Below are 18,544 nucleotides of genomic sequence, written 5' to 3' on the forward strand. Positions count from 1 at the left end.
AAAGATAAAAAAAATTAGTGAAACTGAGAATTATCGCGAGTAATTCAGATGACAATTTGTAGAAAGGCAACCCGAGAAACAAGGCTAATTTGGTAATCAGTAAGAATTAAAAATCAAGTTCCTTACTAGTTTAGAATGTCAATAATTACTAATTTGTCTATTTTATTCAATGAGAATTCAGGACAGCTTCTTTCTTTTACGAAAGGAGTGACAGCTGGCTTTCTGATCTCTAAATAACGAAATTCTTTGCGCCGGGAGATTCTCCGAGACTTTTCGGCGCGATATATCCCAGTGGATCACGCGGAAATCAAGATTTCGTTATTCCGGACGAAGTATTCCGTCCAGATCTTCCCGATTTAACTGGTTGACGAGAACGCGGAGAGCGTGAGGAATATTCAATATTCTCCCGCCGACCTGCGTGAACGCGACCCTCGACCTCGGCCTCGCCGTTGTCGACCCTCCGAATCCCAGGCCCGAATGCCGCCTCCGATTTATTATTTGCCGAACGATTTGTCATTTGCGCATCACCCTCGAGTGGCGCTTTGTGTGCCCTTAGGATCGAAATATCCGGGACGGCTTGTCGAGTCGAGATATTTCTCTTCCGCCAGAACGACGTTTTTCCCCAGGACGACGATTTTCGAGACGCCTGCGAGCCCAGCCAGACGCGAAGCGGATATAAGGAGCTGTTATTCGGCAGATCGGATTCGCGATAAATATTTTTATCCTGCCACACGACGCGTCAATCCAGTCATTTCGAAAATCTTTCGTCCGACGTTCGAGATACCGAAATTATATAGATTGATTTTGCCCATTTTTTTCTAAATGCAACACAAGAGGCTCGAGCTATTGCGATACTACTATGTAATAGACTGGAAATTATATAATCCCTTTTAAATTAGAGGTAGATAATACGATAAGAACGTTTCGATGTCTTTGCAGATTAAAGAGAAATTTCATTTAGCTTGGCGCGGACCAATTAAAAAGTTGACAATGCAAGATGGAGCCAATGCGAAATGCGGGAGTCGTCGGGCTACGGCACACGGATATACGTCATGGGACACGGTGCGTCAGTTTTAATTAGTGCATCCGACATCGATGCCGGGGTAACCATCAAAATCGGGCCGTCGGCCCGTTAATAAAATTCCGCGGGCATCGGTCGTCCGTCGGCCATTTGCGGAGACACGAAGCCAGGTCGACGTTATCCGTCGCTCTCATGGGCATCCTGCACGATTATTCCACTTCGATTCACGAGAATCCGCGAGAGACCACAAAACTGCACACAGCGTGCGTTTCAAAATGATCAACATACACCTGTCGCCTATCGATTTTCCGACCGATTCGAAATCAATCTTTTTAGCTTGATTAAAATCAGATGTTTAGAATTGTTAAATATTTTGCCAGTCGTTAATAAAAAATTTGACGTAAGAGAAAAGTTCGAGTAAACGAAGGACAATTTTGATCGTAGATAGTTTCACCTAGCTTCTTTTACTACTTCGGAGTCGAGTTTCCCTTCGTCTATGTAAAGTTCGATAAGATCTTTATAAGTTTTATCACCACTCCGACACCAGTGTGTAACACAACATTTCGCTCCGCGCAATATCCGATGCTCGAAGTACAGTGATAATTTCAGGATATTCCGCGTAGAAACAGGAGCCATTAGAACCGAGTAGGCACATTTACATTTTACGACGAGACAAAACGGAGATCAGATGTCGATCGAACTGTTCGACTATACAATTTTCGAAAATTTTACTGCATCGTACGCACCAAGGTGGAAAATGAGCGGCTGCGTGTTAATTAGGTATTGAGCTACGCTAGAAATTAAATCCGTGACATTTCAAATCCGTTCCACGTTGTTGTCGAAGTTAATTCAGTATCGTTGAATTAGCAGGTGCACCTGCAGCATCCTCAGCTGCACACTAAATGGATAATACATCCCGCCCCTAAATAATAACCATTGGATTTAGTCGATCGATTTTTAGCATTTTCTCTCCTTCAAAGCTTAATTTAAAAGCGAGGCTTTATTATCCACTCCTTGCTGCTCAAATAATCAACGCTCCACTTCGTCGCAGGTGCACCGAGCCACGGCTGGATCGATGCAATTTTCAAAAATTAAACCATGGAGCGGGAGAGATACTTAGATGGTTTTTGTATCTTCCCGGCGCGGCAATGCTCGCTGGGAGCTCGTATATCTCGAGGAAAAATGTGCACTATGCAAGTTGAAAGAGCGAGGCAGACTCCGCGCATCCTTGGCGCATCAATTTCTCTCTCTATGTGTAATGACTGGCTGCCGTTCGCGGTCGCTGTAAACAGCATTTCGTGGTAACGAAGGACACGGTGGAACGTCGTCGTTAAATACAGAATAGCATCACGGAGAAAGAGAAGGACGGGAGGGAGGAGGGAGGGGGGAGGGGGGGAGGGGGCCCTCGTCACCGACGTCATGACGACGGCTGTTGATGAGCGGTTGAGATATTTGCGTACGCCATCGCGAATCTTATCTATTTTAATTATCATCGAGGGCTGCAGGTCGGCCCGATAAACATTTATCCGGGGCAGAGGGCCGTGCACGCGGTTCGATGAACGGCGCCGATAGCGGCGAAATGCGGGCGCGTTTCTCGCCACCGTATGCGGGCTATGCACGGGCTACGCATTCACGCATGCGGTCGTTCCGCTCCATGGGAACCGCCGCCTGTGGCGATGCGTAAAGTTTGACCCGCGGCACGCACTCATGTACACGCCGCGCGGACGAAGCCGGGCCTTGTACCAGGCGTAACGCGCGAACAACGTAAAGGCTCACGACGCGTGACGGTACGATAATAATGGTTTAACGGCGCGACGGCGGTGTTGCGGCGAGATCGAGATTTAATCTAAATTAGAAGCTCGCGAGGAGAGGCTCGATTTCCGTCTCGATTTCCTATTCCGCCCGTGCGCAAATTATTGACACCTAGAGCAAGAGGCTACGGTAAGAAGAATTTATTCGATGAGACACCCGTGTCGGATTGGCATCTGCGCACAATGGAGAAATAAAGTAGGAGTTGAGATTACAAGATTACAAATAGATTACAAATAAGCTATATTTTACGTTTACTTACCCAAGTTCATTTTACATTTAATCTCTAATTTACCTCTAATATTTTTATTTCCATAAAAATTTAATATTTATTCCCAGTTCCCTCCGTTGCGCGCGAGGGCCTCCAACTTTCTGCGCAGCAGAAGCTCGGCGATCCAGCGGACTTTGGCTCAGATCTCACGCGGATCTTCGCATTTAAGTCACGCTTGGCAGGACGCCGCGCGCGCGGCGCGTACAGGTGCAGCACGTGCGAGAACGCGTAAAGAAGGAACTCGCTGCTTCCGCGACGCGAATACGCGGTAATTTTACCGCGACGCGGGCGTTGCTTACGCAACGTAACAGACGCGAAGAGAGACGCCAGTCCATGTGGGTGTTCCGACGACGTTCCGCGAAAGTTCGTATTTAATAATTTCTCGCGAGCCGCCTGATTAAGCACTGCCAGTCCATCGCAGCTGCATCGATGGCGCACCCGGCCGCACGACCGCACGGCCGCACGGTGAAATGTAATATCAGATACGAAGATGGATGGCGAACGTCTGCCGGTACTCGCGCGCGTTAATTCAGTCTTCATGCACGTTAATGACGCCGACCGTCATTGCATACGTAAAACGAACACGGCTGGACGACGGTCGATACAGGCGCGATTCTCCGCATACTCGAGAATACGGTCGCATCACATTTTTTCAGCCGCATCTTTTTTCCCTCGCGTTGTATCGCGCCCGACGCTTTTCAGTGTAGAATAGAACTGCATAGAACTGGATTGCGATAATCTAAAGAAAAGAAACAAAAAAAAAGAAAAAAAAAAAAAACTGCGCGAGAGAAGCAGCGTTTCGCTATCTTCGATATGTGTACCGATCATTCGTAGCTCGGACAATGAAAATATCTGAGAATTTTTTTTTAATATTCTTACCGGTTATCCGGAATTAAATTGAAAGTCTCGTTAATAAGCCCTTCCAGCGAGTGGCATTATATAGCGTCGTGTATAAAGATTACGCCGTTATATCGCAACGTAGATAAATCGAAAAAACGTTTTACGTAAGTAAGCAAAGCAGACGGTGCTAACCTTGCACAAAAAGATAACGCAATCTGGATCAGTATTGACAGTGTAAAGACATTATCGGCGTCTCATCGGCGTAGTGCCAATCCATAATGCACGAGTAGAGATATTTCACAACGAAACGTTACCGCCGAGCTACATTTGGTTGCTTCAGCGCGCGTCTTGCGAAAATACGGCGTGAAATCTGACACGCTTTTGCAAAACGCGCGACCGTAGTCGGTTCTGCGGCGTCGTGAAAAAAATTTGCAGAAATTTATATTTCCAAGGAATTATTCACGCTGTTCGCATGGCGCACGCCATCGTGAGTTTCGGCCGAGCGATCCGTCCGCTAGGCTCGGATATTTTACTCGGATATTTACAAATTTTTTCCGATATGCGATATCGCTCGACTCTCGGACATTGAACCGGACGAAATGAGAAAACGAATCGCGGAAACGATGAGGCGAATCGCGAATCGTCCACGCGCGCTTCTCTCTCGCTCCTTGGCGCGGGTCCACGTGACAGTCCGATCGCTGCCAGGCTTCAGCCATCTCGTTGCGTGCTTCTCGAAGCGACGAAATCTAATTCCGGCTTGGCGTCGCCCGCGCGTGAAACGAATATAGGCGATCGCCGTGACATAATAAACTCTCTAGCGGCGATACGACGCGACGCGACGCGACGCCCAATTCATCACGACGCGACAACGGCGACTTAATTAAATTAAGAGCGCTCAATTAATTAATACCGAGCCGCGTTTTCTCCGCTGGCTCGGAGCACGCACGTCTGAACGTTTGTCGCCACGGCGCCAAGAATTTAAAATAAATAAAGAAAAAAAAAGGGAGGGGGGGGGGGCGGACGATCAAAGTCGCGGGGAGAAAAAAGTCCTTATCGTCCAGCGATAGGTATGAAAATAAAACACGCTTGATCGAGTCCGAGGTGCAGCGCCAACGTGTGACCATGGGTTGATAAAACCCGTTCGTTTGTCCGCGCGGATGGAGTTACCACGGGCGCGGTCGAATACCGACCGAAGGGTTTAAAGGCCCGACGCGCGACGTGCACGTGGACACGTGGCGGTGCGTGACGCGCGAAACCGCGTGCGAAATCACGCGGAACACTACGAACATACGTTCGGTTTCATCGTCGTCGTTGGATAATAATTAAGCACCGTCCCGTTATCATCGCGATATATTACTCCGGCATGCGGAAGGATCGAATTCCGGGATCGAGCAGAATCGGATAATCTTGCAGGAAAGATCGGGGGGGGGGGGGGGAGAAGACGGGAGGCAAAGGATACGAGCGCGCTAATCGTATTACGCGACGATGAAACGTGCGGTGATTGTACAGTCCTTCCTTTCATTTAAACATCATCACCGCAATGCGGTTTCAAAATCTCTGCTGCGACTCCTCAAATCGCAAAACCGATTTCATCAAACGCGAAATGAGTCGGGCTTTAATCAAGCGCGATCAACAGAGAATTATATTTTAAGCGGGATTATGTGTGCAAAAACGGATGGATCACTCGCGTAATTCCGTTTCTTTTTTTCTCCTTTCTTTGTCGGACTCTTCGATCCGATTCTACGCTGAAAGAAAGTGTGGATTTGGTGAAAACGTCACAGACTAAAGGTCGGGTGGATATGCATTTAGCGCCGGATAGACACGTGAGCAAGGAAATCCAAGAGGCCGGGAAACCCGGCGCGAGAAAACCCGAGGCTGGGGCCGTGAATTTGCCCTGAAAATGTTGCGGTTTTACCGGTATTCCGCACGCGTCCGGATGAAATATGCGTGAAATACAAGCAGGGCGGCGTCATAGAAGCGCGGCCTCGCGCTCGCCATGGCTCGCAAAAGGACGCCGATCGCGCGTAAATGTACGCGCGCGTTGAATACACGTATTGGATACTGTTGCGGCGATGTAATCGAATATTATTCATCAAAATGCACGCGCTCGCGAAAGCCGAGCGGTACGCCGTTTCGTAAACACGGCTAAAAGCTTCGGGGAGACGGCCTATAAACACATCTCGCTGATGTAACGTACGCAGCTTCGATTTCCACGCGAGAATCGACCTGGAAAGTCGACTCCATTATCAGCGGGCGAAATCGCCCACTCGCGCGGCGAGCGAAAAATGATCGTTGCACCTGGCCGGGAATTATCGGCCGGCGGCGCGTTGCGTCTCGCGTTTGATAACATCGATAACCGCGACCACGGCTCGCGTTCCCTTTGCGTGATCGAAAATACGGGATCGCATGGATCGTATGGAAAGAGATTCCGACCTTTCGGGCGAGCTCCGCGTGCGCGCGTGTGTCGGCAAAGAACGTTTTTGTCAAAGAACGATCGCGTATCGAGCGAATCGAAAGGCCGAGTTATATCGCAGTGTCGAAGATTAAAGGACTTCGGCGTTGCTTAATTAATTTTCAACGGTAGATTTCCCTTTTTACCTCGCCTCGTCGAGCTGCACGCGACTGCAGCGCGGACACAGAGGCTGCCGGGGAACGAGCTGCGCACGTGTACTCTTACAAAGGCGAAGTTAGAAAGAGAGCGAACGAGCGAGAGAGAAGAGGAAAGAAAAAGAGAAGGAGGAGTGACACATGATAAAGAAAAACTCTCGTTCCTACCTTTTATCACGCCATCGCTCTTTCTTTCTCTCTTCGTTAATTCTCTTGCCCTCCACGAACAATCGCAAATCGATGCACTAGCTCTTTCTCTCTTTCTCTCCCTCTCTCCTCCTCAACCTGGCGTAGCATTCCAACATGCCGAACTACACCCTTCCCCTCCGCCGTCCATCATACGTTTACGCAACATGCATTCAGCTGTCACTCTCACTTCCGTCCTCCCTCCCTTCCTCTTAAATGCTTTCTCTCTCTCTCTGCTTCTCTCTCCCGCATGTTTCATTTCGAAATCCAAATATTTATCAACCAAAGTGTTATCTTACCCGTTCATACTGCCGTCAGCTCCCAGCGTCGACGAGCCGGCGCGTTTCCCTGGTCGGCGGGCGCGAGGTTAGGTCGGCCGCCAGCACGTCGGATGCCGCACGTCGCTAGGTCGCCGCTCAGCACGGCTGCGTGTCGGGCGGTGAGTAAGCGCGCCGCGAGAAAACAACAGGTTGCATGCACCACCGCCGTCCCCGCCGTCGTTCTCGTCGCGAGGTATGGCGGACACCGACGTATCGACGGGCGAGAGCGCGTTATGACCGGACGAACGGACGACGGAACGGACCACCGATGTCGCGACCGCGGGCGACGGTGACGGCGACGACGGAACGACGGGACGACGCGAGACGGGGGCCAACGAGGCCGTCGCGACGCGGCGCGACGTGACGTGACGTGACGTGATGTGATGTGACGTGACGTGACGTGACGTGACGTGACGCGATGCGGTACGATACGATCGCGGCCCGACGAGCGCGATGCAGCGGAGCGCCGTGCAGTGCCCGTCGCACGCGCTCCGTCTCGCCCTTCTCCTCCCCTACTACCCTTCTCTTGACCTTCTCTCTTTCTCTCTTTCTCTTTCTCGAGATTCTCCGCGTTTCTCCGTCGTCGACCCGCCGCGTGCGAGGAGCGCGAGAAAGGAGCGACGGCGACGTATGACAGCGATCACCGCACTCGCGACGATTCCTCGTCGAGGGTCGCACGACGCGGTGAACCGGGTAATCCGAGACTCGTACTCGCGATATACACACGAGGATACCCGTCGAGATATCGCCGGCACGCCCGGGAGCGCGGGAAGGGTGGCCTACTACAGCGTAGCAACGCGACGCGCAAACCGCGGAGCCGAGCGGACACGCGCTGGCCGCTTTTCCGGCTGCGCCGGCCGCGAGATGCATCCGTCGCGTCCGATGCACGGCCGCTTTTCGCGTGGGCTGTCGCCATCTCGCGGCGAAGCGCGCATCTCTCGCGTGCGCGACACGCACGTGAAATTTTAAATGAGAATGAAAATCGAATGGACGCCGACGAAGATCGACTCACGCAATTGTTTGCCATATTAGACGAATTACTTTTTTCTTTTTCTTTTTTTTTTTTTTACACAGATTAATTTGCGCGGAAATCCACTTTATCTGCAACCGATGAACTCTTACAAAGTGAATATTTTTGCGTTTAAATAAAAATTATATAACGATAAAATATCAGAGATTTGTCATTGAGATTTCTGCGAGATATTATTAAAAGATACACGACTCTGGATGAAGACTTTTAATTAATTAGATACGGAGATAATTGCAATTTTGATATAATTGATCGTTGATAAGATCACAACAATGAATCGACTCAGATCTAATCATCAAAAATACAAAATATTTAATACACATTTGAAATAATTACGATATTATTTGATAAAGCAATGTGAAGAATTTATGAAAAATTATTTTGAAGAAAACTTTGAAAACGTATAATTATCAGGATAAAAAAAACCATAGTTTTGGATACAAGAATATAAAAATTTAATTTTAATTTGCGCTGCTTATTAAATTAGGTATAAACTTGCTAATGACAATTCAAAAAATTATTCTTGAGATAAAAACGTAATTCAAGAAATGTATTGCATATTAACGCCATCTTGGAAAATAACTAAAGGCTAAAAGAAATAATTCAAATGCGCAAATTGTACAAAATTAACTGATAGAATCTAATATTTTTAAGGTTTATCATACAAAGTGAATCGATCGCGATTTTTCATATCAATCAACACTTTCCCACTCGGCACGGTTGCATAATAATCAAATGCATCGTTAATGCGATGTAAACCAAAAATCGCCGAGATTCGAGGACGAATTACACATTCCGATTTGTAATCCAACACGTGCTGCATGGTCTCCCTATAGAAAGATAACATATTCCATTCGATCAATCGCGACCGTCTTGAATTAAAGTGAGAAAACGCAAAATATAAATTCTTACAAAATATAATACATTAAAATACGAATATTTTTCTATAACATAATATTCGTAATTGAATCTCAAGAGATATCTCAATAAAAGCTTCTTTTATTCTGATTAAACATAATTCAATTCCAGACATATAATTATTTGTTGATTATCGAAACAAATATTTATAGGAAATACTCGATATATTTTTATACGTTTATACATTTGTTCTGTCGATCGTAAGTGTTGTTTTAGTCATGTCAATGTTTAATTATTCATGTAAATATTTCTATCTCTTAATGTATTTTGCAAGAATTTTTATCATGCATTTTTCTCGCTTCTGACGTCAGCCCGATGAGTCATCGGTAAGCTTTAAAAATTATGTCAACCTGTATATCAATGTGTCAGCAACTTTGTAATATTCCGCGGCAACTACAAATATCGTGTAATTTATCGGCATGAAAAAAGACTCGGAAGATCGTTTGTTTCGCGCATCACCAATGAGAGCGATCAAACCATCAGGGTCCAAGCTGAAAAAAATTAAATTTATTTGTAAAAAAAAAATATATGTAATTGTGTAATACATTCTTTTAAAATTGAATCGAAATTTTTACTAATTAAATTTCACAATTTCACATTATTTCAATTTTAGGAGTAAAATTTTTTGTAAAGAAACGACGGTAATCAGATCAATCAAGATGTAATTTTTCAAAAAACTTTTTGTATTTTAAATTGTGTTTTAAAAAAAATCCTTTTCAATGATAATACACGGATTCCGTTTAAGAGAGTGGTGACAAATGCCATGGATTTTCCATGCCGGGCGGTATTCATAATTAGTTGCAAAGTTTACAATACGTACATGTCTTTTATAGGCGGGTCTTAACATCTGGTGGTCTACTTTCCACGTCTCTAATTTTCGCAATTGTTACCACCTCCGACTATCGATAAAAAGGAATCTCACTACTGAAATCTCGTAACGTAATACTTGTGATTTCACCATTTGACAGAGTTCCAGAGACATGACTCGCCTTCGGTCTCGATTATCACGCGTACTTCTTCCTTGCCGCCGATTTTTTTCAACTTGTACGGCAGGCAACGTTCGTATCTATCGACGCATATCACCGTCGCGCCGAGATCCGCACATAATTTGGCTCGTTTTGCATCATCGCATATAGCTATTGGCTAAAAAAAAAAAGAAAATACAAAGTCCATTTTTTTTTGAATAATGATCATTATAACGTAGTCTAAAAAATAATAAAAAAAATATCTCGGAATTTTTCCCATCTTCATGGGAGTTTTGCCTCGTATCGATTAGAACACAAAGCAAGACACAGATATAACTCTAGGGAAATGTAGCTTTTATCTTTTTTTTTTTTTTTTTCTATTTATTTACTGTACTGAGAATGTGATGAAACAAGATACCTTCGCTCCAAACACTCCGATGGCAAGATCGATGACGGCGAGAGCAGAACGCGAGTGTTTCGCGTTTACGAGGAGGCACTCGTCTCTTTGGACACGAGCTCGGCGGCCCATCGCCAGTAACGCCGAGAAATAATCATCCGTGACGGCCGTCGCATTTTTCAGGGACACCCGTCCCATTAATCTAAACACGTCCTAACATTTACCAGACTCGATTATTCTCTCAGCGGCATCGACCCCGACGGAATGCGACGCGGCCGCATTCAAAGAAAGTCGACGCAAACCGACGGCGTGGTATTTGCAAATTACCAGCCATCGCGTCAAATGTGTATCCGAGGCTGCAAATTAAGACGCTTTTCCTCGTCGCTTCGGGGGGTAAAAAGGATTCCGTACTCTGTAATGAGCCAGGCAGCTCTCCGCCAGGCCGCCGCAGACGGGATAGTTGTGCACGACGACTTCCTCGCCCATCTGACATCCTGTCCGCTCGTGTGCCACTCTGCCCATTTCCAGGATCGTGCCCGACACTTCGTAACCGAGGACCATGGCCGGCTCCGGGGTTCTGCGATGCTCGCCGCGCCAGAAAAGCACGTCGCCGCCGGTGAGCCCGCAGAAGTGCACGTCCACGCGAACCTGTGCGACAAATCTCTCGTGTTCATTTGATTTCGCGCGGAGGAAAAGGGCGGCGGCGGTGGCGACGGACGGATCCGCGACCCGGCGAAACGAACGGCGCGCGGAGTCGAGCGGAGAAAGTGTCCGCTCGCTGAATTTCAGCCCGTCAGCGACTTTTAACCTTCCTGCTCGGATCGCGAATCGATCCTTAAGTGAAAGCGAGATTTTTACAAGGCGAGGCGAGCGCGCGCGAGCATCGCCACGACGCCTTATGAAATTCTAGTTACGATATTAGGCCGCGATACCGCGAGACCGTTACAACGTGCACGTACACCGAGAGACGTCAAAGTTCAAGCCGAGAGACCGGCGTTTTATCTACGGCTTAATGTTAATACGCCCGCGTGTATAGAAATCGCGATTCCGCGTGGAGAGGCAGGAAGTCGCGTGTCGCGGTTGATCCGCGGCGGAGGATAGAAAAGTAAGCCCCGCCGATTTCGAATTAAACGCGAAATTAAATGCGAAATTAAACGCGAACGTTGGGTTTCTTGGAGTGACTACTTTATAACGCAATTGAGTAACGAATAACGGAGAAATCTCGTGATGAACATTTCCTCTTTCTAGCAAACCTGCGTTTGCCGAAGCGCCTCTTCGGGAATGTCCTCCAATTTCAGATTCCGTGGTCCATGGAGTACCGCGGCTCGCAGTTTCCTTCCGGTTCGCATGCTCCGCTCCGGCTCGATCATCTTCCGAATTCTTTCCAAACATGTAGCCAGCCTGGCGAGCTTACTATATCGCATAAATATCCTCGAACTTTTCTCGACGATAATACACGGCTCGGCAAACAGCTTCATAATTTATAACCTGTTAACCGCGTCTAGTCAGATTCCTAGTAAATTCCCCTTTCGAGTCGCTCGAAAAAAGACGGTCACGTGACCGATCGATTATACTTACGTTTTCTCTCCGCGCATCGATCGTGCGCTTTATAAAAATTATATACGAGGTTTCTAATCTGGAGATTATTCTGCGAACCGCATCGTAAATTCAGAAATCAAAATAAAATTCGGAAAGTACAAAGTCCACCATGCATAAAAATTTAATGGATCTTAAAAGATTCAATTTTGTGTAAAATCTGATTTTAAATGGAGGTTGATTTTTTTTTATTCTTCTAAAACTTGCGATTGCCCCTCTGAGTACCGATGATCTCGGGTCCGATAATAAATTTCAGCGCTCGATCCTTTTTATACGAAAGCCATTTACCAGTTTTCCTTTCATCTCCGATCTGTCGGATTACTCGCCAAGGTAAGCGCCTCTCTCGCGAGAGGCTGACGAGCCCTCGGCTCGGCCTCGCTATAGGGCTGACTCTAGCCCGCGTTCGACCTTCTGGCCGCTCCTAAGATCCCCATAAGGTTGTTTATCTATTCGCTGCTTTTGGCATTTACTTCTCGCGCTTGTCCCAAGCTAGATCCGTCGGGACACGCACCGGGCCGGGGCCATTAAGCCAAGCCGCGCGACGTCGTCATAACTCACGCCTACTCATTTCCTGTTCCCTGTATCACGCCACCGTTTACCGGCCATCTTACTCTCGTCGAGATGATCTCCTGTTCATGTGAGTCCAATTTGGCCTGGCCAAATTTATTGATTAGACAAGGGCAAATCACATGGCTTGCTACGGCTGGCCGCTCCGCCATCCTTCTCTCATTCTTGATCTTATATGCTCCTAATCGCCAACCAAGTCGGTTCGTTCCGCTTGTAAAAACTCGCGCGGCGGCATTCGCACCTACAGCTGTGGTGAAATTACGTTCGTATAATCCTAATCGGTACCCGTGCACGCGCGAGAAGCAGTGGTTGTGAGTTGTGAACCGCGTCTCTCGTAGAATGGTGAAAGCGTATCGTCGGACTGGAAAGAAAGATGGAGAGTCTCGGGACGTTTCTCTCTCTCTTTCTCTCTCTCGCGCGCAAGGATGCTGCCATGCTTTTTATAGTATCCTTGGAGGCCAGGACAAAATTTGTTCGAACCTGCTCAACCGTAACTGATTCGACACTCGGACTCGCGCGGGCGAGTTTAATGCTCGGTGCCCGCGACCGAATTGATACGCGACGTCGTTCATGATACCCTGATGGGGTGCCGTCTGAGTTTGGTATCAAATGGCTGCCGACGATAGAACGAGTCACGAAGCAAAACGAGGATCCCGCATCGTCATCTTGCGCCGCCGAGTGAGAACAGCGATGGTGCCATGACATCGGCGGAAATGGACGGGATGCGATCTGCTCGAATGTAACGCATGTCATCTGCGATATCAATGTCGACATTTACTATATAGATCATCATAGAATTTTTATATAACATCTTTTTTAATCACGAATTCCATCACCAATTTCATTTTTGTTTAAAAAAAAACAAATTTTATAACGTAAATAAACGTTAATAAATCCTGAATTAAAATTCCATGGAAGCGAAGTCTCTGATATTATCGATCTACTTTCCAAATAGCGCTCGTAAAAAACAAGCATTTTTATTAAAATAAAATTAACTCTCTTAACTTTAGACTGTTTAAAAAAAGCTGTCATTAAAATGGAATATTAATATTTCTCTTGTCGACATTTTTACAGACAGATGTAACTTCTAGAAATTTATATAGCTGAAACTAGTCGAGCATTCTCGTATCTCATAAACACCTGCGCTTGGCCCACGTGAAAATGACGAATAAGCATTCGTCTTGCCGGGTGCCATAGCTAAGTGAAGGAACCCATAACGCCGTCTTCGCGCATTTCATCAGATTGCCTCCGTCTTCTCGTGCACTCCTGATCGGCCGGCAGTCCCACTTTCTTTCAAAGCCGCTGAAGCGGCAAATGTTTTTACCCTCCGGGGGATTAACAAAGGGCGGCCGATTAGGCACTCATGAGCGATCCTGAGGCCTGATGTGATCCCGATCTTTCTGGAACCGTCTTCAGGGACGAGTACTCATCCTTTGGACACGCATACGTCGCACCGTGGAACGCGCGATGCACACGGCACGGGTCGATAATGGAATTAAGCGCGCGTGCTTTATTCATTCACGCGTGCCGTATCGGCCCAATATATATTTGCATTTTTTTGTGCTATCGCATCACGTTGCACGCTATAACCCGCGAGGAAACGCAATAACAAATAGATCGAATTGCTAGATTTTACTTAGAAACTCGCGTTTCGAAGAAAAATAAAAATGAAAGAAAATTTCTTGAACGAATCATCGAACATAATTTTTTAAAAAATATGGATTTACAAATATTACGTTTATTACGTGCACAAAAGTTACAAAAATATAGAGATAAAAGATTGAAACTGTCAATATTGATTGTACGTTGCCAGAACCGCTATGCCGTTTGAACGTGGATTTGCGACTTTTCACAAATGCGTAACGCGCGCGGAACAAAACTCGTCGGTTATCTTTGAGATACGCGTCTCGGAGGTGTGGCTCCTGAGGGATGAGTCCACTTTGCATAGTCCTATGCTCCCCTGATCGCAGGTGTTTCGTATTACACGTGGCCGTAATCCCTGGAACACTCTGGACGACGTCGACGGGACGTTAACGGCGCGGTCGGCGATTCCGACGCGGCCGACGAGACCCGTGGGAATCCCCGTTCATAATTGGTGCCCGGACGTTCGTGTAAAATTAGCATATTAATAAGAAAGACGGCGACAGCGGCCAGGATAGTAGGATGAAACCGCAGGAGAACCCGAACGCCGCCGTGGTTCCTGCGGCCGACGCCGACGGTCGAGGATCCTTCGAGCCTCCTCGGACACTCTGCATCCCTGATGGCCGAGTCTCCGCATTTAGAACTCAATGGAGCGAAACTAATTGCCGTCATTATAACGCCACCGGATCCCGCCGGCGAACACGAAGACCACGATGCGCGCAGCGAATCCGTACATGTACACACAGATAACACAGATAACTATCAAATGCAATGCCCATAACTCCGTAGCTCCCGTTGAAACTCGCGTTTCCACTTTGCGATCTTTGCTCGTGATGTTATTCAATGTACATCCATTCCATCATCTCTCTTCGCCTGTATTTTTCGATATTTACGTAAGGTTTTTTTTTTTTTTTTTTTTTTATCGGACAACAAAACTGCGAAATGCCACTTTTTACAACACAAAAGAATTCCATATTCGCAGTTTCGATATAAACGTACATTTTGCAATGTTTATTAAATGTATATTAATGATAATTCTCAATGTTGAATATCGTGTAAAAACGTGATAAAACGTGATTTCGGAGAAATGTAAAAGCCGACCTTTTCTGCCGGCAAACTCCGCAATGATGATGGTCTCCTGTTAGCGCGGATATCACTTTTCATTTTTTTCATATCTCATCATCAGATTTCTGTGGTTTGAGGTGGAGCGAGATATAGTCAGAGTAGACAGCCCTTTTTGCTATCTTAGAGACCTTCCTCATCAATGGATCTTATTTCTTTTATCTAATAGTAAGCGAAGAAGTGCCGCGTACGTGTCCCGTACATTACGCTGCGGGAATGAAAAAAACACATATCTACGTCCATCATATAAAAATAATAATAACAAATGGAATTATAATTTACTCACTGACACTTTCTAATATAACATTTTTAGAAATTCTCTCTCAAGAATGTAACACCTAAGCCATTCGGCTAGAGTATTACAATGTTCGCCTAGCTACACGAGGAATGTAACTGAATGCACTCTCAAGCTCGTAAACGCGCTACCCTTCCGCGAAGGGCTGCGATCCTGGTCCGTCGTGTATTCGCGATTCGTTCAGCTCTTCTGCGTGAGTATCGATCACGTAGGAATTTCGCCTGGTGACGGACACGTCACCCTTCTCGACTCGTAGCTTCCGGGCCGAGATACATTCCTGGTGGGAGATGTATCGCGATAACCTGAGCCCGTTCTTCGCACTTTAGCACTTTTCGGTCCTGCGGGAATTCCCGATACAATATACACCCACCACGGGGGAGAGCGTTCGCGAGAGACATTCTAGTTCCTCGCGGTAATGCGACCCTGTCTCTCCGTGTTTCGCGAAAACGTCGACGACATCGCGCTCAGAAGAAGAAAGAGTCCGTGTAACGTAGATGCGACAAAATCAGTTAAACGACACTTCCACGTGGTTTCCCGCTCCGATAAACGTTATGTAAATTACACGGACTCCCGAGGACGTCGCGGTGCGCGACACGAAGAGGTCGCCCGATCGAAAGAACGAAACGTCGCGGGGATGACCGCGACGGAATCTCCGACGTGACGACCGCGAGGGGAAGGGAAGGGGGAGGGGTACGGACGGGGACGCGAATTATGACGGGAGAAAAGCGCATCGATGCCATATTACATGCGCAGTGTAAACAACTCCGTTACATCGGCATAGCAGGAGAATAAACGGGCCGAGGAGGTGACAGGGCGGGAAATCGCGAAACCAGAAGCACATATTATCGCGAAGCAAGAAGGTAGCGTCGTATCGTTGTCAATCATTTGTTACGCGCGTATCGATTCCGAGGAAGGATCGTGGCGAGGATTGACAATGCGACGTGCCGTTTATCTAAGATAATATAAATCTAAATTTGCGTGACGCGTTACGTGCGACAGTCACGCGTGTCGCGCGTGTTGCTTCGTGTAATTTTTATGTCTTGATATAATTACGATATAAAAACGGTGATGTTCGCGCGCGATATTATTTGAGAACGGAATTTTTTCGCTGGGAACTACGACGAAGAGAAATGCTTGGTATTAAAATTTCTGAATTATTGCGAATAATATTAGTCGAATTGATCGGTGGCTGTAAATATGTAAATTGTATGATGGGTGATAGGAGAATTTTTGTAAGGGACACAAGGGTAGGCTCGGTCAAGGAAAAGACCGTAGATAGGACGATTCATATCTCTCATATGTCGCAAGATAGGGAAGCAGGATGTATAGGAGCTAGGTTATGATGCGAGCACATCATATTTTCATGGTGCGTGATATCTTCTTACAGCAAGATTCTCATTCGCTACTCGCCGTGTGTCTGAATAACTTTGTACGAAAAATATCCAATTGCTAGTATCTTACAACGTCATGTGCGGAGGTAAACTTAATTATTCAATATATTGTTATACTATTAATTATCAGTGTTTAGTATTTTGGAAATATTCATATGTTGCAAACGAAGATTTTACTATTAAATTATTGTAAGATATAATTTAATATGATTTATGATTATTTTAAAAAATTAAATAAATTATAAATAGAAAAGATTATATAGGAATTATATCTCATTAAATTAAAAAATATAACTCATTCAATTTTGTAAATAATGTTTGTAATTTATTAGTATTTTAGCAAAGTAAATTATTATGATTAAATTGTATGTGTTTATTATTGTAAATTTAAATATTTTTACTATTTACCAAAAGATGTATGAATCTAGATAATAAAATAAAACATATATGTATAATTTTATATTAAAAATAATAAAAGATAGTTTTAGATTCCTCTCTCTTGTCAATAAAATATTCCTGAAAGATTATAAGTACGATGTCCTTTATCTACCTTTAAACTATGATAAAATCCTGATCAAAATGCGTGAATATGTTACTACAGACTCGTGAACACGTTTTTTAAAACAATTTATTTTCATTTACGATTATAAACAAAAACTATTTTTATATCATAATTTGAGCAGATTTCAAATTAAGTTTCTTCTTTTTATTCTTATCAATTAGATTTTGAACAATTGTTTTTTAAGAAATAATCTAAACTTTCCTAATATAATAATTATGCAATGTATAATCACATTTATGTAATATAACTTTTAATTATTCATATACAATGTCTCAGAAATCTAAAATTTGATGATTCAAAAATTCTGTAAGATTGTTGATCTTACTATCTCTCATACTGTAATCTTTGATCTTTTGCCTCCATGTAATGTAGTATCAGGCATGCAAAGCTCGAGTATCAGTAATTTCTACACTTAATATTCAATACCGAAATGTAATTTTCTGAAGCACACTTATGTCCTTTTCTTGGTATTGCGCCCTTCAACCTATAATACAGTAAGAAAAAAAGCGTTCGGATATTGGAAAAGTTTGAATATTCAAATAAAGTCTAAAAAATATTACGAATAAATATTTGTATTAAAGAATAACGGAATAACGTGCCCGAATAAACGGGATTGCTCCTGCTTTTTGTTCTTCATGATTTTTTGAAATGTGACTGGTATCAGAAATCCAAAAAAATCGGATATTTACAATTTCATCCGTAAATTCTGTAAAATCATTACTCGAAGAGTCAGAGTGTCGTTTCGCAAAAAGCAGAAGCTGCACTGCATTCTTCTGTATTACGCCCTTCGGTCTTTCGATGTAACGCAGTACCAGGAATCCAAAATTCGAGCATCGTGCCGGGAAACGAAAGCCAAGTCGATATCTCGAGACTCTTGCATCCGACAAAGCGGAGTACCAGCAGACAGCAGTCAGTGGCCTCTGAAAACTCGTTTCGACTTGCCGCCTGCCGCTCGATCATTCCTCACGATCGGTTCCAGCGGTGCAGTGCGCGCGCGGCAAGGAGA

General features: G+C 45.3%; 2 protein-coding genes across 8 annotated transcripts in view; both read right to left on the reverse strand.

Moving 5' to 3' along the window:
- heph (polypyrimidine tract-binding protein 1 heph) overlaps nucleotides 1–7,901 on the reverse strand; it is a 366,198-nt gene extending 358,297 nt beyond the window's left edge. For 2 of the 6 annotated variants that reach the window (XM_011646796.3, XM_089074312.1), the window contains exon 1: nucleotides 7,034–7,901. Coding sequence is in view for 4 of the 6 variants with exons in the window: in XM_089074312.1 (XP_088930438.1) it covers nucleotides 7,034–7,041 (8 nt within the window). In the remaining 2 variants the exon portion in view is untranslated. The remainder of the gene's footprint in view (nucleotides 1–7,033) is intronic. The other 4 variants (XM_089074317.1, XM_089074316.1, XM_089074320.1 and 1 more) reach the window with 2 other exon arrangements.
- Nucleotides 7,902–8,126: 225 nt separating this feature from the next.
- LOC105432136 (protein Cryzl2-like) lies at nucleotides 8,127–16,415 on the reverse strand. 2 transcript variants are annotated; one of them, XM_089074325.1, is made up of 6 exons: nucleotides 15,577–16,415; nucleotides 11,618–15,498; nucleotides 10,776–11,012; nucleotides 9,961–10,145; nucleotides 9,353–9,493; nucleotides 8,127–8,914 (listed from the first exon to the last, which is right to left on the reverse strand). In XM_089074325.1, the coding sequence occupies exons 2-6, from the start codon at nucleotides 11,840–11,842 to the stop codon at nucleotides 8,734–8,736; spliced, it is 969 nt and encodes a 322-aa protein (XP_088930451.1). In that variant the 5' UTR covers nucleotides 11,843–15,498; nucleotides 15,577–16,415; the 3' UTR covers nucleotides 8,127–8,733. The 2 variants fall into 2 exon arrangements, with proteins under 2 accessions (XP_088930451.1, XP_088930450.1); XM_089074324.1 differs by having other exon boundaries at nucleotides 11,618–16,415.
- Between the last annotated feature and the right edge of the window lie 2,129 nt (nucleotides 16,416–18,544).

Source organism: Pogonomyrmex barbatus, unplaced genomic scaffold (assembly GCF_055798465.1).
Source record: "Pogonomyrmex barbatus isolate J1 unplaced genomic scaffold, ASM5579846v1 scaffold17, whole genome shotgun sequence".
Classification (NCBI taxonomy): domain Eukaryota; kingdom Metazoa; phylum Arthropoda; class Insecta; order Hymenoptera; family Formicidae; genus Pogonomyrmex; species Pogonomyrmex barbatus.

Coding starts and splice junctions, on each gene's coding strand:
- LOC105432136 (XM_089074325.1), bottom strand. CDS start 11,842: ATGAAGCTGTTTGCCGAGCCGTGTATTATCGTCGAGAAAAGTTCGAGG. Junction 11,013..11,617: donor AGGCGCTTCGGCAAACGCAG/GTTTGCTAGAAA, acceptor TTTGTCGCACAG/GTTCGCGTGGACGTGCACTT. Junction 8,915..9,352: donor GCTGACACATTGATATACAG/GTTGACATAATT, acceptor ATCTTTCTATAG/GGAGACCATGCAGCACGTGT.